Here is a 20,836-nt window from a genome sequence, read left to right as displayed (position 1 = left end):
TCTTCCATAATAATTAAAATAAATGTACTAGATTACCAGGAAATTGTGCGCAAATAAGAGGAATATGAATATGGTGCATAACTGAATTGAAAGGCTTAATTAACATCAATTTACATATTACAATACAACCAACTTCAATAATTCTAGCAAATTAAAGCATAGTAGTACTTGACTTGAACAGAAACCTTGAACGGTATGTTGAATATGATATTTCTCTTAACAGGGGACAACGTAGCAGAGCAAAAATGGTGGTTGGCACAGATGCTAGTAGAACTATATGTATGGTGACCCAATTTAATCTATCCTAATAAGCTAAGAAGATGGTTGTGGTAAAAGCTATCATCATGGTTATTATTGAAATAAAGAGAGATAAGAGCCCAACAATCAACTTAAATGGTAAGGATCTGAGAAAATCGTCTTCTGTATTCTGCGAGCTAAGGATAGACAAAAACATTAGTATCGAGAAGGAAGATGAAGATAATGCTATTGCATCTGATATGACGAAAATATGAAATAAAGTATCTCTTCCTCGATTATTATCATTGCCACCTGGTACGCTAAATACCGTTGCAAAAATTACAGTCGCGATGATGGTTGCGACGAGGATACATGAGCTTGTTGTATTCTTCATCCATGATTCCCCATTGCTTAATAACTCTTTATGCTCCTGGGTGAATAATTCTTGAGGTGTTTGGCCATTTTTATTTTTCTTTTCTCTAAATGAAGGTTGCACCACCTTCTCAACCTCCTACAAATAAACATTAACGTGAAACAATAATTAAAATGTTTTTTTTTTTTTTTTTTTCAGTATTCCTTAAAGACTTGATTCAAGAAAAAAATATTTATTACCTTAAACCATAATAGTTCTCTTTGCATTTGCAGAGCTGCACCTGATACAATATTGACTCGATTCGGATGCGGAAGTTTTGCAGCTAAATGCAATATATTATTGCCGTCATTATCTTCAAAAGTCGCCATTACATCCTTAGTGAAACCTATCTCAAATATTAGATTGAATATATTAGCATGACGATGCATAACTGCAATGTGAAATATGCTATGATTATTCTCATCAATTTCATGAATCAAATCTGGATAACGGGGAATGAGCTCATTCAAGAATTCAAAGTTTCCGAGTCTAGCTGCATCGAGCACGAATCTTAGGTCTGTGTGCTCCAAGTCACCTTGTTCTGTTAATATGTCCCAAAGACATCCTACTAATTCAAGAGCTTGAGTTGATGTCGAATCCGTGTTGTGATTGAACTTCCTTCCTGGGACTAAGAATGAAAATATAAATTTTAGCCAAACTTTCATATGTTAGAAAATTGTAAAATTTTGTTTTTTAATAGTTTCAATAGTAATAAATATGATCTTAATTTGGAAAAAAGGCAGCAGATATAGTATAATCACTTGTTTTTTTTGTTTGGACTCGAATTCGCTAAATATTATATATAGAAGTTGACTATAATCATTAGAAGGTTACATACACCAAGTAAATATATATGGAGAAACTAACTTGAGGTGATAAGCGGCTTCGATAGTCCTCCATTTCTGCCGGCAAATGATGAAGGCTGTCGAGCCAAAATATGCAAGGCCGTATCTTGATTTTTGTCACAAGCCATAGCTAACTCTGGAAGATCCTTTAGCAACTCAATTGCGAGATCTGAGAAATTCACCAAAATTCTAAGAACAACAGTGGAAAACTTTCTTCATACAGTNACAATATCATCATTTTGGACCAACCATTCTCATCCATGCTTATATTATGAACTTCGATAATCGATCTCTATTTCGAACATCATGAAATAATCAAGACTTTTATCGTCATCCAGAGATAATTTCTCAAAAAAATTGATTGTCTTTATTAGTATAAAGGTTTTGATTTTAAGAATTTCAAAATGTACTCGTTTAAATATGTTTTATGACACGAATGAATGTTTTTGAAAAAAAAAAAAAGATTTTTTTTTTTTTTATTGAAAGTGTTTCGACCAGTTTGCACGTACTTTAACTAATCTCTGAAATGCTAAAGTTGACGATCAGGTAAACCTTTAAATGGTCAATAACCACTCCTATTAGCGCATATAGAGACTAGAACTCAGGAATTTATGAAGCATATTTTTTCTCTTTTACCATCATACTATCCAATGGGTGGTTAAGATTTTATTCAGTTAGCAAATAATTTCTTGAATTCTCGTGTTGGAAAATTGACTGAAATTTCTCTTTCTATACAAGATCGATGTTAGTAATAATAAAGGTTTTTCGATATTTTATAAATTTCACCACTAATCTGGCTAGAAAATACTAGATCTATAGCCGGATATATCGTTGACGGCCAGATGTAGCCAAATATCTGGTTGAAAAAGGCTAGATCGGCGCACTACCAGCCAAATCTAGCCTGTAGTGCGCCATTACGCTAGATTCTGGTCACCTTTCGACGGTGATTGCCAGAATCTGACAAATGTGGGTGGGTGAGGGTGTTTTTGTTAATTATAAAAAATATTTGTAGGAGGTATTTAGTTAAATTAATAAACCTATAGAAATTTAAAATAATTGAAAATTATAAGATATAATTTTGAGAATAGAGAAACAGACATACATTTTTTTCAAAATAGGAATATAGTATTTTTTTTAAAACGAAACAAACGCAACAAATTTCAAGACGGATGCAGTTGAATTTATTCTATGCCAAGAATAATTTTACATCTATTTCAAGCAAATTAACTAAAAATTAGTGATTAAATTAATAAAAAATGCATAACATGAGCAATTTCTTTTTAAATTAAAATATTGTGCATCAAAAACATCAATCAATTTAAAAATCAAAGTTGTTATTAACTAAAATTTGACAAATCTAACTCATTATAACAACAATTAATATAATATAATACACTCGTTAACTACCATATTAACCATTTTTTCCATGGTTCTAGTAAACAATACTACATGACAAAATTGACCCCATTTGTTATTATAAATTAATTAAACTACTTAGTTCCATGTTAATTAGTTATATAATTCATGTCATTATGTCACAAATTGGTTCCCAATTGACAAAATTTTCTTTAGTACAATTTATTCGAATATAGTGTATAATATTAGAGTTTATTGAAATAAATCGTGTCAAAATAGAGTTTTTTTATATAAAAAAAAAAAAAATCGTTATTAGCTAAGAATTGACAAAATTAACTGAAATTTTGTCGTTTTGTGTAAAACATGTTTTTATTTTATTTTCTAAATGAATAATGCATAACAAGGTCAATTTTTTTATTTTATTGTAAATATGGTGCATCAAATATATCTATCAATTTTAAAATTTAAGGTTGTTATTAACTAAGAATTGACAAATCTAACTCTTTATAAAAACAATTAATTAAATATAATACACTCGTTAACTACCATATTTACCATTTTGTCCATGTTTTGGTAAACAATAACAATACTACGTGACAAAATTAACCCTTTTTTTTATTATTAATTAATTAGTTATAAAATTGATGTCATTATGTGACAAATTGATTCCCAATTGACAAAAAATTGTACCAAGAAGCTAGGAATCCAACTAAGTATTAATTCCTTCGGAGATGCCTATATTGTTGCTTTTGTCCAAATTCCAATAGGGTTTATTCGAATTCAGTAAATGATCTTATTATAGCATCTTATGAGAAAATGGAGTTTTTTTTATAGAAAAATTGTTGGTTATTTGGTTTGAAATGTGCGTTTGTTTTACTTTTTAGAATAGTATTCTAATGACATATGATAGGATTCTGAGAATGTGTTTTGGAAAATATTTAGATTCTTTTTTAACTTCTTACATTTGTTAATTTAACTAAATACCCCCCGATAATAAAAGTTTTTAAATTAACAAAAACATCTCCATCCATCCAACAATTGCTAGCAGTCAAACGGTGACTGGAAGTCGTCGGAATGTGCACGACCAGTTGGATTTGGCCGGTCGTGCACCGATCTGGCCTTTTTTAGTCAAATCCGACCATTGATGGCGGCCAAACAATGGTCATCGTTGATGGCCTTTCTTAGTCAATGACCACATCTTGGGTCGTAAATTTGATCGTTTTCGACTAGATCTATGGTGGATCTTACCGAAAATGGTCAGATCGACGCACAACTGGTAAAATCTAGCTAGTTGTGTGTTGTTACGACATTGACGTCCGACGGTGGTAAAATTTTGTGAGGAAAGCTACTACTGTTCTTCCCTTGTCTAATTAAGAACCAAATTCCTTGTTAAATTCTCATGAAGGGTCTTTTTCAAAAGAGACAATTATTTTTAAATAATTAGAAAAATAAAACACTTTGTATGATGTATGCTCAAATATGTCATCATATTATAACTTTAAATAAACTTCTTTTTATTTTTGGTGACTTAGCCGGCTTACGTGTACTTCGACTAATTTTCTGGGGTTCTAATATTAATGATCAGGTAAATCCTCTAGTGATCACCCTTATTAGTAATCGAAGAGAATCGAATTTAAGATTTCTTGCGTAATACACTTATCGCTAAACCTGATCACTCAAGGACGGTTAAACTTTAAATAAACTTTTTCAGCTAAGAATTATGTCCAATCAAACAAACTTTGAATTATAAACAAAAACAATGAAAAAAAATCTCATTCTCATACAATAGAGAGGTTGGAGATGAAACGACAAGAAATTGAAAAGGAAACAAGAAAAGAGAGACGGGTTGGTTTCTTTATCAAAAGAGGAATTAATTAATTCACTAGAAAAATATTTATTATTTAATCACGCGTCTGGATTGCTGGTGTGAGTTAGGGAGACACGTAGGCCGATACACAATTTTGGTGCAAAAAATGCCGGTGTCCATAGCTTTGTTGCTAAACACCCTCCACAATAAACGTTTATAAATTAACAAAAACATCTCCATCCACCCAACAATTGCCAGCAGTCAGACGGTGACCGGAATTCGTCGGAATGTGGACGACCGGTTGGATTTGGCCGGTCGTGCACCGATCTAGCATTTTTTAGTCAGATTCGACCATTGACGGTAGCCAAACGATGGTCGTCGTTGATGGCCAGATTTTTAGCCGTCGTTTGGCAGTCAACGACCATATCTTGGGCCGTAAATTGGTCGTGTCCAACCAAATCCATGGTGGATCTTGCCGAAAAAGGCCAAATTGAAGCACGACTAGCCAAATCTAGTCGGTCGTATGTTGTTATGGCACTGACGTCCGACGGTGGTAGCGGCGGCGATGGCTATTAGCGGGTGATAATGGCTTGGGATGTGTGGGGGTGTTTTTGTTAATTTATAAACATTTATTGAGAAAAGTAATTGTTAAATATTTTGAGTTGAATAAAATATGATTGGATTTTGAGTTGAATAGAAAAGTAATTATTTCATTGGATTGGATAAGATAATAGGATAGGATAGTGAAAAAAAATTAAAACAAAAGCAGCCATAAATGTAACATCTTAGATCCGCAAAAGTAAATATTATTTGTTTTAGGTCTAGACTCGCACGAACATGTTTATTAAGTTGAAAGCAAGACTCTCAAGATTTAAGCAGATGATTATGACGATAAGATACTGTATTAATCACTTACAAGGACTAGTCGAACTGTATAAACATCTTGTTTCAAAAAAAGAAAAAAAAATGTTAACAGCATCTAAGTTTTATCAAATGCTAGCAAGAATGGTTCCATAGTTATTATCCTCACAGAAAACTCCAATTAACCTAATAATAATCAAGTTTTTAATGCAATTAACAAAAACAGTAATTGGGCTGTTGCCACGTGTCAGCATCAAGTGAAATCATCTAGCTTTTTTGATAGCAAATAGTTCAATGTCATTTTCAAATTTGTATTGATTTCGTATTTTTTATTCTTTTCTTTGTATTTTCAGACAAGCATGTAGAATCCTTTGTTGTTGATGAGGTTTTTATGAGTAGAATTAATGAACTATACTTTTAACCTGTATCCATATAAGAGTGAAAATTTTTAGTTGGAAGACAAGAATTACACTACTCTCACAAAGTTCTTTTCTCAATTTTGTAATTCGGAACTGGGATCATGTAATAATAGGATTAGGGTTAGATCTCTTACCATGAAACTAATTGATTTAAGCAATCAAATCTCTCTTACCAACTTAAAAGAAGATGTTTAATTTGTGTTTACATGTTGAAGAAAGCCTTCCAAATATAAATCTATAATTGAGTCTTTCATCAGTTTCTAAGCATTTCCACTTTCATCTTTTTTTTCCTTTTTCTTTTTTGACTGGACTTGTAATTGCATCCCACTGACAAGCAACTATTAAACCAATCACATTTGGTGTGATTGTGTTACACGGATTCATTAATTCACACACAAGAAATTCCTCATCAAGGTTTCACATTTACAATGTTGAGAGATTCATAATATACCCTTCTACATTGCCCACTATTTGCTCTGTCACCAAACTGATATGGGTCTGAAACATTTTCATACTGAAACGTGCAACCAGAATTTTTGAAACTGGGTTTTCACTTTTCACAAGAAGTGAATTAACTAAGTGGGTTTCAGAAATTGGATCGGATTAAGTGAAATTAGGGATTCAAAATTAACAAAAAAAAAACAATCAATCAATAATGAAGCTAATTAATAGGAAAATGGATTTTACATACCAAAGTCTTCACTCTCGCTCTTTCTCAGTAATATGATTATTAGAAGTCGAGAACATCACATTCAATTTTATCCTCCTTGTTGAGTCTATAATAAGGGGAACCAACTTACACCTACCCAAGGTTTGGAGAAACGACAGATTGATACCTAAAAGATTTCAAAAAGACAACAGGTACCTTCCATTAGGGAAAAGACTAGAATGCCCTTTGAGAAATATTAGTCTATTTTTTTAATTACTTTTAGTCCCTTTAAATTTATTAATTCCATCAAATACCCCCAGAAAAAGTTTTAAAATTGACAAAAACACCCACACTCACCCATACTTGCCAGATTTCGACGGCCACCACCATAAATGGCCAGTAATTCACCGATCTGGCCTTTTTCGACCAGATCTACAGTGGATCTGACCGAAAAAGGCCAGATCGATGAACTACGACCATTTCCGGTGGTGGTGTAGACCGTTGTGACAGATTCTAGCTACCACCGATGGTGACTGCCAGAATCTGACAAGTATGGGTGAATGGGGGTGTTTTTATTAATTTTTAAACTTTTTTCTGGGGTATTTGATGAAATTAATAAACTTAAGAGGTCTAAAAATAATTAAAAAAATATACTAATATTTCTCAAAGAATATTTTAATCTTTTCCCTAACGAAAAGTATCTATTTATCTTTTTAAAAACTTTTAGGTACCAATCTATCGTTTTTTCGAACCTGAATAGGTGTAAGTCGCTCTACCATCATATAATTGAGTCTTTCCATCTCCAAGCATTTAAACTTTATCTCCTTTCCTAGAAGATGCCTTGCCTTTTCTCTTTTTCTTTTTTGACTAGGCTCATAACTTTTTGACTTGACTAAGAGATTGCAATATCATATGAAAAGAAGTGATTAAGTTTAAATGTTGTCACTTTTTGACTAAGAGATTGCAATATCTTTTCCGCATTATTGCCTTTGTCACTTTTTGACTTGACTCAGAAATGCAATCTGAATGAGCAATTAATGGGCTCTTTCTCTGCATTTTCCCTGGAAGATGCTCGCCTTTTTCTTATTTTTCTCGACTTATTGGGCCGTGGACACTGGGTGTGATTTTGACACTAATTCAATATAAAAAGTAAAAACCTCATGAAATTTCATTCACACCTATTTTTACTAATTTCCTTGAAATTGTCTCAATGAATTGCATTTTCGTGACGGCAAGTGAGTGCGCAAGTGTCTGCCTTCTCTTTCTACTGTGCCCATTTAAAAAAAGTCTTTCCGTCCTATTTACCACGTTTATTATATAAACACCATTACAAAAAAAATATAACACTGTATTCACTATTCCCGGTTTTTTTCCTTTTTTTTTCTCAATTATTTTTGAAGTTGGCATAGTCGCCTGTTTGGCGTTATGTTCCAATACCATAATTTGTGCTTCTTTACTCATTCATCCCCTAAAAACCCATATCAATCAGACTTTAAATAAAACCTACCCTAATAAACTCTACTTAGAACAATAATAGAACAGAAAACATATAATGGCAGGTTACAACAATATAAAGAACGATCAACATCATTTAACTACCCAAAAACCAAACAATCACCAACATTAAACATTAACATAGCAATAGCCTTCATGCAACATATATAACTAAATTGTATTCCGAGAAGATCCAATTACGCGGAAGAAAATCTAAGAGAAATTGCAAAATGGCAGCTAACATCCATGGATTATTATGCAATTAAATAAAAACATGCAAAGCCAACTATTGGTTCGAAATATGGGTAGAATTTTCAGTGATATAGGCATTAAAATTAAGAGTCTTACTGCTTGAAATCAAGATTAACAACATTCAAACAAGAAAGAAAATTAAATCAAGATAGTGAAATGGGTTTTTATTACCAAGTCTTTTGTCTGGCTCTTTCTCACTATCAAGAATGTAGAGAACAACAGGAGAGCTCTGTTATGAGAATTGGAAAACATAAAAGAAAAGTTATTGAATCCAATCAATGATTCATAACAATATCCTTAGGTAATAAAAAACGATCAAATAATTTAGCCTTCCTTACACCCAAAAGTTTTCAAATTAAAACAGTGATCCCCCAAGTCTGTTAAGAAAATTTAACCATCTTTGTGAAAATCCTAACATACCCTTTTCTAGATTGCCCCTCAACTAATTGAAAACTCTTAGATGTAGTCCTCCATTTTTTTAAAGTCGAATCCTTATTCCTGACAGTAATTTTACACTATAAGAAAAAATTCCAATCGAAATTTCTTGCATAAGAACTGTCGGCAGGATGCAGTCTCAAAAGAGATGGAGAAATTTGATTCTCTAATAAGTTCATCTTCATTAATGAAAATTTCAATCATTTTCTGACATAAAGCAAGATGGCTAGTAAATTGTCATGGGGTCCTCACTCTGAAACTAAGAAAAAAGATGATACTTTAGGCTAGCAATAGTGGAAGAAGACAAAGAAGCCATTAACTTTCCACAAAGACAGTCGTTTACATTGGCAACAAACATAGAGAGCTAAACCAAGACATCTATAATTGAGTATTTGGTCAATCTCTAAGCATTTCAACTTTATCTCTTTTCCTGGAAGATGCCTTTGCCTTTTTTTTCTACCAGACTTATAATGCATTCCTAACAAGCAACTAATAAACCAATCAGATTTGGTCTGATTGTGTTACATTGATCAATAATTCACAAACAAGAAATTTCAGAGCAAGGGTTCACACTTACAATTTGAGATATTATAATACACCCTTCTACATTGCCCACTATTTGCTCTGTTAGCAAATTGAGATGGGTCTGAACGCTTTTATACTGAAACATGCAACCAGAAATTTCGAAACTGGGTTTTCACAACAAGTGAATTAAATAAGTGGAGTGGGTTTCGGAAATTGGTGAAATTAGGGATTCAAAATTAACAACAAAAATTAGTCAACAATGAAGTTAGGGAAAATGAGTTTTACATACCAAGTCCCAGGCTCTTTCTCACTAGTGTGATAAACCACATTTGGTGCGAATCAGCGGTGTCTCCGCCCCAATTTCCAGAGCTTTTCATTGTCTTTCTGTTCACTAGAGAGACGCGGGAGAATTTTTAGCAATATATATATTTATATCATTTTTTTATTAGCCCTATATATATATATATATGTGTTAAAAGTTATGGTACAATTTTTAGACCTTAGATTAATGTATTTTAATGGTTTAGATTACATCTATTTTTCTAAAATGTATTAATGGTAAAAATTGTATTAAATTTAACTATCCAAAATATATTAATCTAATAAAAATAAATAAATAAATGGTGCCCCTAAACATGACCTACATGTTAACTTAAATAATCGATTTAAAACTGTAACGTCAATTATTGAAATTAATTACTGTATTTGTTATCTCTTCAACTTCTAAATAATTTAATTACAATGAGTTGACAGCTAAAATTAGAGTTTTATAGTTAAATCAAATATTTAAGTTATAGTAATCTAATCGGTTAAAAACCTCATTTGTCTATACAAGATTGATTTATTTCAGTGATTGGAGATGTTCGGGTTAGTTGACAAATACTTTAACTAATTTTCTAGGATTCCAAAATTAACAATCGGATAAATCTCCTCAATGGGGATCTCCATTAATGCTTGAAATGACTTGAACTCAAGAACTCATGTTAATTTTTTTGCTCTTTCACCATCAGGGCACTAGTAAGATGAATTAGCTCCCTTGTTTAGTAGTGAGAGATTGCTTGGATGAATTAGGCCTACGGTTTGTGCCCATGTTCAAACAAGACATTCAAGGGCTAAACTAAAACATAAAATAATTGAGTGATTGATTTCTTAGTAATGATTTTAATCACATTGTTTTGCTACGGAAATGTAGATTTTGTTTTGTTTATTTTATTATTATTATTTTTTTTATTACCAAAAGTGTTTAGGTTAGTTTACGTATACTTTAACTAATCCCTCAAGACCTTAGAATTACCGATCGGGTAAGTTTCAATGACTACCCTTATTAGCAACCGGGAAGGAACTCAAATTCAGTACTTCTTAAGTAATATACCTAAAAGTCTCTATGGAATCACTCAGCCAGCCAAAAATAATTATAGGCAAATATTCTTGTTAATGCCTGGGAGTGTGCAATGTTAAATAAAACAGTATTTTTCTGATAATTGATTCACTTTTTTACTTAACTTTAGAAACGAACCCTAAAATCCAATTTGACCTTTCACTATCACTCGATATTTGCATTAAATTTTCTACATTTGTACATTTGAAAATAAAAGATGCAATGTGTTTCATTCCCCTCTTTTCTCTTCCTTAGTTCCTTTCTTTCTCTCCGGTGAAGGTCTCAAGCGGGTTTTAAGCCAATGGGCTTTCATTGTCTGATGGACCAACTTCAATTACTAATGAGCGAATGGGCCCTCATTACGTGATATACCAACCTAAAATTTTCTAAATTTTAATTTTAATTTTAAATTTTTAAAAATAAAAGTGGATTTCAAGCTCAAGTTCAAATTAATTAAATGAAAATATAGCTTAATGGNAAGAAGAAGAAGCCATTAAGTTTCAGTGAATTGAGGCACCTCACTTTAACAAAACGTAGAAGGATAAACTAAAACATTACATATTAGTGTAAATGAGTTTATATTCCATTATCTCTAAGATTTTGCATTGATTGCTGTGTATTTCTACTTTAATATTTTTTCCCGGAAGTTGCCTCACCTTTTCCTATTTTATTTTTCCATCTCTTTCCCCGGAAAACACATGCCCTGCCTAAACTTTTCAAGGGTTAGGTTAAGTAACTTAACCATCACTGGGTGACTTAATGATTGAAAGGGCAAAAGGAGTTTCATAAGCTCCTAAGTTTAAGTCCTCCTAGGCACTAATATAGGTAGCCACTAGAGCTTTTATCCGACCGACAGTTCTAAGACCCCAAAGGATTAATTAAGGTGCGTGTAAACTAGTCCAGACACTCTTGGTGATTAAAAAAAAATGATAGAGAGAGAGAGAGAGTAACTTAAATCTTTTACTTAAACTATTGACACTAATCCATACAAATGATCCTTACCATCCATTGACCTTTTTTAAAAAATCATCTTCCACCCACTAGCAGCCCATCACATTTCATATTGTGTTTATCATCTCGAAGTTAATTGATCCTCTTTAATAATTTTTTTTTTTTTTAATGATTGAGTGTGTTTAGATCAATTTTTACGCACCTCAACTAATCCATCAGAGCCCTGAAGTTAACAACCGAGTAAATCTCCATTGGCCACCATTTTTAGCAGCTGAGGCGAATCGAACTTAAGATCTCTTGAGTAATACATCCAAAAGTTCATGTAGTGATAATCATGTTGTTATTAGTTTAATTTAGTGCATGTAGTGAAGTTAGATATTGTATTCACATGTTCGTTACTTTCTTAATCCTGTTATCATTTTAAATTTTAAAACAAGGGGTGGATTTTTTTTGATAAATGTTGTTCAAAGTTAAAGAATCTTGGAATTTGAAGGGTTTTGGTTCATAAATTACGTGTAAAACATTGATAAATAAATCTGGATTTGTGTGTTTGAACATTTTAATTAAAGATTTTGAAAAATTTAAAACAGTCGGTTATTCTCAATCACGAGGCTAATTAATTTGCTTCATAATCATTCATCACCACATTATTCTTCAAAACACAGTTAAATAAAAAAGTTAATAAAGTGCAAAGACATTTTAAAACTAATGAAGAATCTTTGATTGTGGAGTAAGAATTATTGTGTTCATCTCTTTTTGGAAGATGCATAAAATTTGAAAAAAACTCTTAACATAAGGGTTAGGTAAGTAACATCAATCTTTATTTAAACTATTCCCTACGATTCATCCAAACCATCCATTAATATTCCTTAATATTCATAATTCATATTGGGCGGTTTCAGAAAATTAGAATTTTACAGTAAGGAAAAGATTAACAATAGCAAAAATCAATCCAAACAATAACTAAATAATAATTAATTTATTAAAAGCCATAATAAAGTAGGTTTTGTGTTATTTTTAATCCTCGGGAGATTTTGATATTCAATAAAAATCCCCCATGTGGATTCAGTAACTCTAAATTATTAAAATTGATCGTATCTCTTTCATAGACTATAAGCCACTTCTAAAATTGTCTAGAATTATTTCACTTTTAGGGAACTTTTGCAGCAATGTAATGCGTAAAGATAGATGAATAAAGTTATCTGCAAAATTAAAGGCATTTATTTCCCTTTTTTTATTCACCGTGTTCATCTCTTTTTCCTGGAAGATGCCCTGCATGCCTAATTCTAAGAGTTAGGTGGGGTTAACTTAGGACCTGTTCTTTATAAATTTTTATGTTTCCATTTCTTTGTTTGTATTGGAATGTGCAATTTACGTTCGCATACCGTTCTTTAAGTTTAACCGCAAAGAGAAGAAAAGGGTGGGGTTAAAAAGGGTAATGGGTCCCTGTTTCTTATAAAAATTTATATTTTGAATTAAGTATAATACATTTCATCTTTTTATATCTTATTTTTCTCTTTATTAAAACAAATTTGTCATTTTAGATCAAGATTTTGACATAAAATTGCAAGCAGCAATCAACCTTAACATGTTTGAGACAAGCTCTTTGAGATGAACAAAAAATAATTGTAATTCAAGCTGGTTTTATCGGTTGTGGAGATAATGATTTGTATTTTTTATTCTTTTCTTTGTATTTTCAGACAAGCATGTAGAATCCTTTGTTGTTGATGAGGTTTTTATGAGTAGAATTAATGAACTATACTTTTAACCTGTATCCATATAAGAGTGAAAATTTTTAGTTGGAAGAACAGAATTACACTACTCTCACAAAGTTCTTTTCTCAATTTTGTAATTCGGAACTGGGATCATGTAATAATAGGATTAGGGTTAGATCTCTCTACATGAAACTAATTGATTTAAGCAATCAAATCTCCTTACCAACTTAAAAGAAGATGTTTAATTTGTGTTTACATGTTGAAGAAAGCCTTCCAAATATAAATCTATATTGAGTCTTTCATCAGTTTCAAGCATTCCACTTTCATCTTTTTTTTCCTTTTTCTTTTTTGACTGGACTTGTAATTGCATCACTGACAAGCAACTATTAAACCAATCACATTTGGTGTGATTGTGTTACACGGATTCATTAATTCAACACAAGAAATTCTCTCATCAAGGGTCACATTTACAATGTTGAGAGATTCATAATATCCCTTCACATTGCCCACTATTGCTCTGTCACCAACTGATAGGGTCTGAAACATTTTCATACTGAAACGTGCAACCAGATTTTTGAAACTGGGTTTTCACTTTTCACAAGAAGTGAATTAACTAAGTGGGTTTCAGAAATTGGATCGGATTAAGTGAAATTAGGGATTCAAAATTAACAAAAAAAAAACAATCAATCAATAATGAAGCTAATTAATAGGAAAATGGATTTTACATACCAAAGTCTTCACTCTCGCCTCTTCTCAGTAATATGATTATTAGAAGTCACGAACATCACATTCAATTTTACTCTTGTTGAGTCTATAATAAGGGGACCAACTTACACCTACCAAGGTTTGGAGAAACGACAGATTGATACCTAAAAGGTTCAAAAGACAAAAGGTACCTTCCATTAGGGAAAGACTAGAATGCCCTTTGAGAAATATTAGTCTATTTTTTAATTACTTTAGTCCCTTTAAATTTATATTCCATCAAATACCCCCAAAAGTTAAAATTGACAAAAACACCCACACTCACCATACTTGCCAGATTTCGACGGCCACCACACATAAATGGCCAGTAATTCACCGATCTGGCTTTTTCGACCAGATCTACAGTGGATCTGACCGAAAAAGGCCAGATCGATGAACTACGACCATTTCCGGTGGGGTGTAGACCGTTGTGCAGATTCCAGCTACCACGATGGTGACTGCCAGAATGACAAGTATGGGTGAATGGGGGGGTTTTTATTAATTTTTAAACTTTTTTCTGGGGTATTTGATGAAATTAATAAACTTAAAGGTCTAAAATAATTAAAAAAATATACTAATATTTCTCAAAGAATATTTTAATCTTTTCCCTAACGAAAAGTATCATTTATCTTTTTAAAAACTTTTAGGTACCAATCTATCGTTTTTTCGAAACTGAATAGGTGTAAGTCGCTTACCTCATATAATTGAGTCTTTCATCTCCAAGCATTTAAACTTTATCTCCTTTCCTAGAAGATGCCTTGCCTTTTCTCTTTTTCTTTTTGACTAGGCTCATAACTTTTTGACTTGACTAAGAGATTGCAATATCATATGAAAAGAAGATTAAGTTTAAATGTTGTCACTTTTGACTAAGAGATGCAATCTTTTTCCGCATTATTGCCTTTGTCACTTTTTGACTTGACTCAGAAATGCAATCGAATGAGCAATAATGGGCTCTTTCTCTGCATTTTCCCTGGAAGATGCTGCCTTTTTTATTTTCTCGACTTATGGGCCGTGGACACTGGGTGTGATTTTGACACTAATTAATATAAAAAGTAAAAACCTCATGAAATTTATTCACACCTATTTTTACTAATTTCCTTGAATTGTCTCAATGAATTGATTTTCCTTGAAGTAAAGTGATGGAAAAGTGTATGCCTCTCTTTTACTTTTGCCCTAAAAGTCTTTCTTCATATTTACCACCTCTTATAATAAACTGATTAATTTCTTTGAATTGGCATGTCTCTTGGTTTATGTTCCAATACCCATAATTTGTGCTTCTTTACTATTCATCCCTAAAAAACCATATCAATCAGAATTTAAATAAACCTACCCTAATAAACTCTACTTAGAACATAATAGAACAGAAAACCATATAATGGCAGGTTACAACATATTAAGAACGATCAACATCATTTAACTACCCAAAAACCAAACATCACCAACATTAAACATTACATAGCAATAGCCTTCATGAACATATATAACTAAATTGTATTCCGAAAGATAATCCAATTACCGGGAAGAAAATCTAAGAGAAATTGCAAAATGGCAGCTAACATCCAGGATTATTATGCAATAATAAACATGCAAAGCCAACTACTTTGGTTTCGAAATATGGGTAGAATTTCAGTGATATTAGGCATTAAAATTAAGAGTTTACTGCTTGAAATCAAGATTAACAACATTCAAAAAGAAAGAAAATTAAATCAAGAATAGTGAAAGGGTTTTTATATACCAAGTCTTTGTCTGGCTCTTTCTCAATAAAAGAATAGTAAGAGACACAGGAGAGCTCTGTTATGAGACTTGGAAAACATAGAAAAGTTATTGATATCCAATCAATTGATTCATAACAATATCCTTAGGTAATAAAAAACGATCAAATAATTTAGCCTCTCCTACACCCAAAGTTTTCAAATTAAAACAGTGATCTCCCCAAGTCTGTTTAAGAAAATTTAACCATCTTTGTGAAAATCCTAACATACCCTTTTCTAGATTGCCCCAACTAATTGAAAAAATCTTAGATGTAGTCCTCCATTTTTTAAAGTCCGAATCCTTATTCCTGACAGTAATTTACACATATAAGAAAATTCCAATCGAAATTTTTGCATAAGAACTGTCGGCAGGAATGCAGTCAAAAGAGATGAGAAATTTGATTCTTCTAATAAGTTCATCTTCATTAATGAAAATTTCAATCATCTGACATAAAGCAAGATGGCTAGTAAATTGTCATGGGGTCCTAATTGAAACTAAGAAAAAGATGATACTTTAGGCTAGCAATAGTGGAAGAAGACAACGAAGCCTTAACTTTCCACAATGACAGTCAGTTACATTGGCAACACATAGAAGCTAAACAAGACATCATATATTGAGTATTTGCTCAATCTCTAAGCATTTCAAATTTATCTCTTTCCTGGAGATGCCTTTGCCTTTTTTTTCTACCAGACTTATAATGCATTCTAACAAGCAAATAATAAACCAATCAGATTTGGTCTGATTGTGTTACATTGATTCAAAATTCACAAACAAGAAATTTCAGAGCAAGGGTTCACACTTACAATTTTGAGATATTCATAATACACCCTTCTACATTGCCCACTATTTGCTCTGTTAGCAAATTGAGATGGGCCTGAACGTTTTAATGAAAAATGCAACCAGAAATTTCGAAACTGGGTTTTCACAACAAGGGAATTAACTAAGTGGAAGTGGGTTTCGGAAATTGGTGAAATTAGGGATTCAAATTAAAACAAAAATTAGTCAACAATGAAGTTAGGGAAAATGAGTTTTACATACCAAGTCCTCAGGCTCTTTCTCACTAGTGTGATAAACAATTTGGTGCGAATCAGCGGTGTCTCCGCCCAATTCAGAGCTTTCATGTCTTTCTGTCTACTAGGAGACGCGGGAATTTTTATAGCATATAATATATATATTTATATATATATATATTGTGTTAAAAGTTATGGTAAATTTTTAGACCTTAGATTAAGTATTTTAATGGTTTAGATTACATCTATTTTTCTAAATGTATTAATGGTAAAAATTGTATTAAATTAACATCAAAATATATTAATCTAATAAAAATAAATAAATAAATGGTGCCCCTAAACATGACCTAATGTTAACTTAAATAATCGATTTAAAACTGTAACGTCAATTATGAAATTAATTACTGTATTTGTATCTCTTCAACTTCTAAATAATTATACAATGAGTTGACAGCTAAAATTAGAGTTTTATAGTTAAATCAAATATTTAAGTTATAGTAATCTAATCGGTTAAAAACCTCATTGATATCAAGATTGATTTTTTCAGTGATTGGAGATGTTCGGGTAGTTGACAAATACTTTAACTAATTTTCTAGGATTCCAAAATTAACAATCGGATAATCTCTCAATGGGGATCTCCATTAATGCTTGAAATGACTTGAACTCAAGAACTCATGTTAATTTTTGCTCTTTCACCATCAGGGCACTAGTAAGATGAATTAGCTCCCTTGTTTAGTGTGAGAGATTGCTTGGATGAATTAGGCCTACGGTTTGTGCCCATGTTCAAACAAGACATTCAAGGGCTAAACTAAAACATAAAATAATTGAGTGATTGATTTCTTGTAATGATTTAATACATGTTTTGCTACGGAAATGTAGATTTGTTTTGTTTATTTTATTATTATTATTTTTTATTACCAAAAGTGTTTAGGTTAGTTTACGTATACTTTAACTAATCCCTCAGACCTTAGAATTACCGATCGGGTAGTTTCAATGACTACCTATTAGCAACGGGAAGGAACTCAAATTCAGTACTTCTTAAGTAATATACCTAAAGTCTCTATGGAATCACTCAGCCAGCCAAAAATAATTATAGGCAAATATTCTTGTAATGCCTGGGAGTGTGCAATGTTAAATAAAACAATTTTTTCTGATAATTGATTCACTTTTTTACTTAACTTTAGAAACGAACCTAAAATCCAATTTGACCTTTCACTATCACTCGATATTTGCATTAAATTTTCACTTACATTTGAAATAAAAGATGCAATGTGTTTCATTCCCCTCTTCTCTTCCTTAGTTCCTTTCTTTCTCTCCGGTGAAGGTCTCAAGCGGGTTTTAAGCCAATGGGCTTTCATTGTCTGATGGACCAACTTCAATTACTAATGAGCGAATGGGCCCTCATAGTGAATACCAACCTAAAATTTCTAAATTTTAATTTTAATTTTAAATTTTAAAAATAAAAGTGGATTTCAAGCTCAAGTTCAAATAATTAATGAAAATATAGCTAATGGGAAATGAATTAGAATTGCTATCAAATGCATCATATTCAAACAGTAAAAAGGGAGATAATAGCCCTAATAAAGAATTACAAGATTGTCATAAAACTCAAAATCTTTCATGTTCCACTCTTTCTTTAACATCTCTCTCCAAACCTATCAATACTTACTAACTAATCATTTATTTAACTTCAAATTATTGGTTCTTATTATTTTTTTCTTTTTCCTCCAGAGAGAACAAAAAGACTTTGATTTGTCAGATAGATAATTTCTCAGTCTATATTAATAATCTAAGATTACATTATGGTTTAGTTTTGACTGTTTTCCATATATAAAAAGAACTAATTAATAATAACTATTCACGTTACCTAATGACATTTGAATCAAAGCCAAACAGATTGAGACTTCTGTCAATAACATCTTTGAATCATCTTTAAAACACTCTTCAAGCTGTGCAAATGCATCCGCAATTCCTAGTTTGTTTCTTTACATCTAATGGATCTACGTGATGGAAAATTGGTGTTACAATCACATATTGTTCTTGCATTCAAGAATCTTTACAAGTCCTCGTGGCAGCATCTCGAAGTGACCAACAAAATCTTGATTGTCAATGCATTAAAAAAAGATGGAAAAATTCATTAAGCTCGTCATCAATGAAGTCTTGATTTGTTTTTGACATAAGGTGGCAAATAAAGAATTAGATACCAAGAATAAATGAGAATTTCACAATAAGAAATCAAGATTAACAACAGCAAAAATCAATCTAAACAACAAATTAAATCAAGACTAGTTAATGGGGTTAACATTCCAAGTCTTTACCCCGCGCTATTTCTCACAACTTAGGCATGTGAAGAAATTGAAATGGAAATTTAGAGCTTGATAATGAGGTAAACAACCAAATTTGGCGCTAATAAACAGTGTCTTCACTCCATTTTTTGCACTTTTCATCGCCTCTCTCAAACTAAACGACACAGACGAGAACTGTCCGATTAGAGTAAAGAATTGATTGTTGATATTGTGTGAATGCGGATTTTCTTGTTGATGTTTTGGACAATGCAATTTATTCAATTTTTATCCAAAATTCAATTCTTTTCATTCATTTTTAAATGATGGAGAATTTCATAACTAAAGCACTGAGAGCTAAGAAAAAGGAAGAAGAAAAAAAAATGAAAAAAAAAATAGAAATAACAAAGAAATAAACAATTGTGCAACTGCAAATTGCAAATTTTTGTTTTTCTAAAACATTTATTCAACACATATTATTTATTTTATTTCACATTAAACTTGATTTTTAACACTAATATCTTTTGGTAAAATATTTGTAAATGATTTTCAATATTCTTAAACTATGCTATGGTAGAACATCTTGTTAAATAATATTACTATAGGAAAATTATTGAACAAAATATAATTATTTTTGTTGATGCTTGATTTTGACACCAACGACTCGCGTGTGTAAAGTGCTAAGCTGCTCTTAAAAATTACATGTGAATGATTGGGATAATCTAATGCAAAGACTGAATAATAAATGAAAAATGGTTTTTAAAGTGGTTCGAATGCTTAAAACGAATCCTACATCCACTATTCTTACAAGAGGTTGCATACGCAAACAACGAGAAGAGATACAATAATTGAGTATTTAAATAGAATCTCACGTAAATCTCTTTCTCGCTGGTTATCTTTGCTCTGAAAATAAAGATTACAATTAGAATGCGAGTTCAGTATCAGAATCCCCAAAATGAGAGGAGGAGTCCTCTATTTATAGTTGAAGAATTTAAGGTAATGATTACAAATCTGCAAGTGGGTAGCTGCCTTGCAAATCCTTCCTTGCATCCCATTGGCTAATAACTTAGGAACTATCCTCAAATTACTTAGGGTTTGGACGAGTGTGTGGCTGTTATTCACTCATAGACAAAACCTGAATCTACCAAACTGGTGACAGCCATACTCTTCCTGTCTTGGGGTGACGTGGCAGCTTCTAGACAGTACAAAGCCTTTCTGAACTCTGATTGGTGCTTACTGATGTAAGCGTACATCAGCCCTGACTTTTTGGGCATAACAGAAGCTCCCCAATTCTTAAGGTTCAAGGATTGAATCTTAAGCACTTCATGATTATTCCGCGACTTGACTGGTTACGGGGAGAATTTGCCTAAACTAACAGTTGAGGACAATCACATTGTTATAAACAACATGAGGCTGATAGCTTTACTCGACCAGCAAGCTGAGTAGAGATCGCAACATGGATTTCTAAAAGTTACACAAGCAACCTAAGGTGATCATTCCAAAAGGTTCAGCAACTTATGTTGGATCCTGCTCAACGCTATAAAAAATGTGTTTTGAACTCTATTTGCCATTTGCAACCTGAAAATACTCAGGGTATTTTGCTATAGAAAATTGAGAATCACTTTGCTTCGAGTTTGACACGAGGAGAAAAGTGTTTTATTTGAATGACCTCTTCAGATGTTATCCGTTGCACTTAACAACTGTCTTAGCTAATA

The 20,836-nt window shown here is 31.9% G+C and overlaps 1 protein-coding gene across 1 annotated transcript; it reads right to left on the bottom strand.

Moving 5' to 3' along the window:
• Nucleotides 1–33: 33 nt before the first annotated feature.
• Nucleotides 34–1,689, bottom strand: LOC116121765 (ankyrin repeat-containing protein NPR4-like). Its single transcript, XM_031407710.1, has 3 exons — nucleotides 1,517–1,689; nucleotides 850–1,277; nucleotides 34–748 (listed from the first exon to the last, which is right to left on the bottom strand). Exons 1-3 carry the CDS (start codon nucleotides 1,620–1,622, stop codon nucleotides 305–307), a joined length of 978 nt encoding a protein of 325 aa, XP_031263570.1. The 5' UTR covers nucleotides 1,623–1,689; the 3' UTR covers nucleotides 34–304.
• Nucleotides 1,690–20,836: the final 19,147 nt, after the last annotated feature.

This window comes from Pistacia vera, unplaced genomic scaffold (genome assembly GCF_008641045.1).
Source record: "Pistacia vera cultivar Batoury unplaced genomic scaffold, PisVer_v2 Contig128, whole genome shotgun sequence".
In the NCBI taxonomy this organism is placed as follows: Eukaryota; Viridiplantae; Streptophyta; class Magnoliopsida; order Sapindales; family Anacardiaceae; genus Pistacia; species Pistacia vera.
Note: the sequence above shows the minus strand (reverse complement) of the source record. Positions and strands in the feature narration are given on the sequence as shown.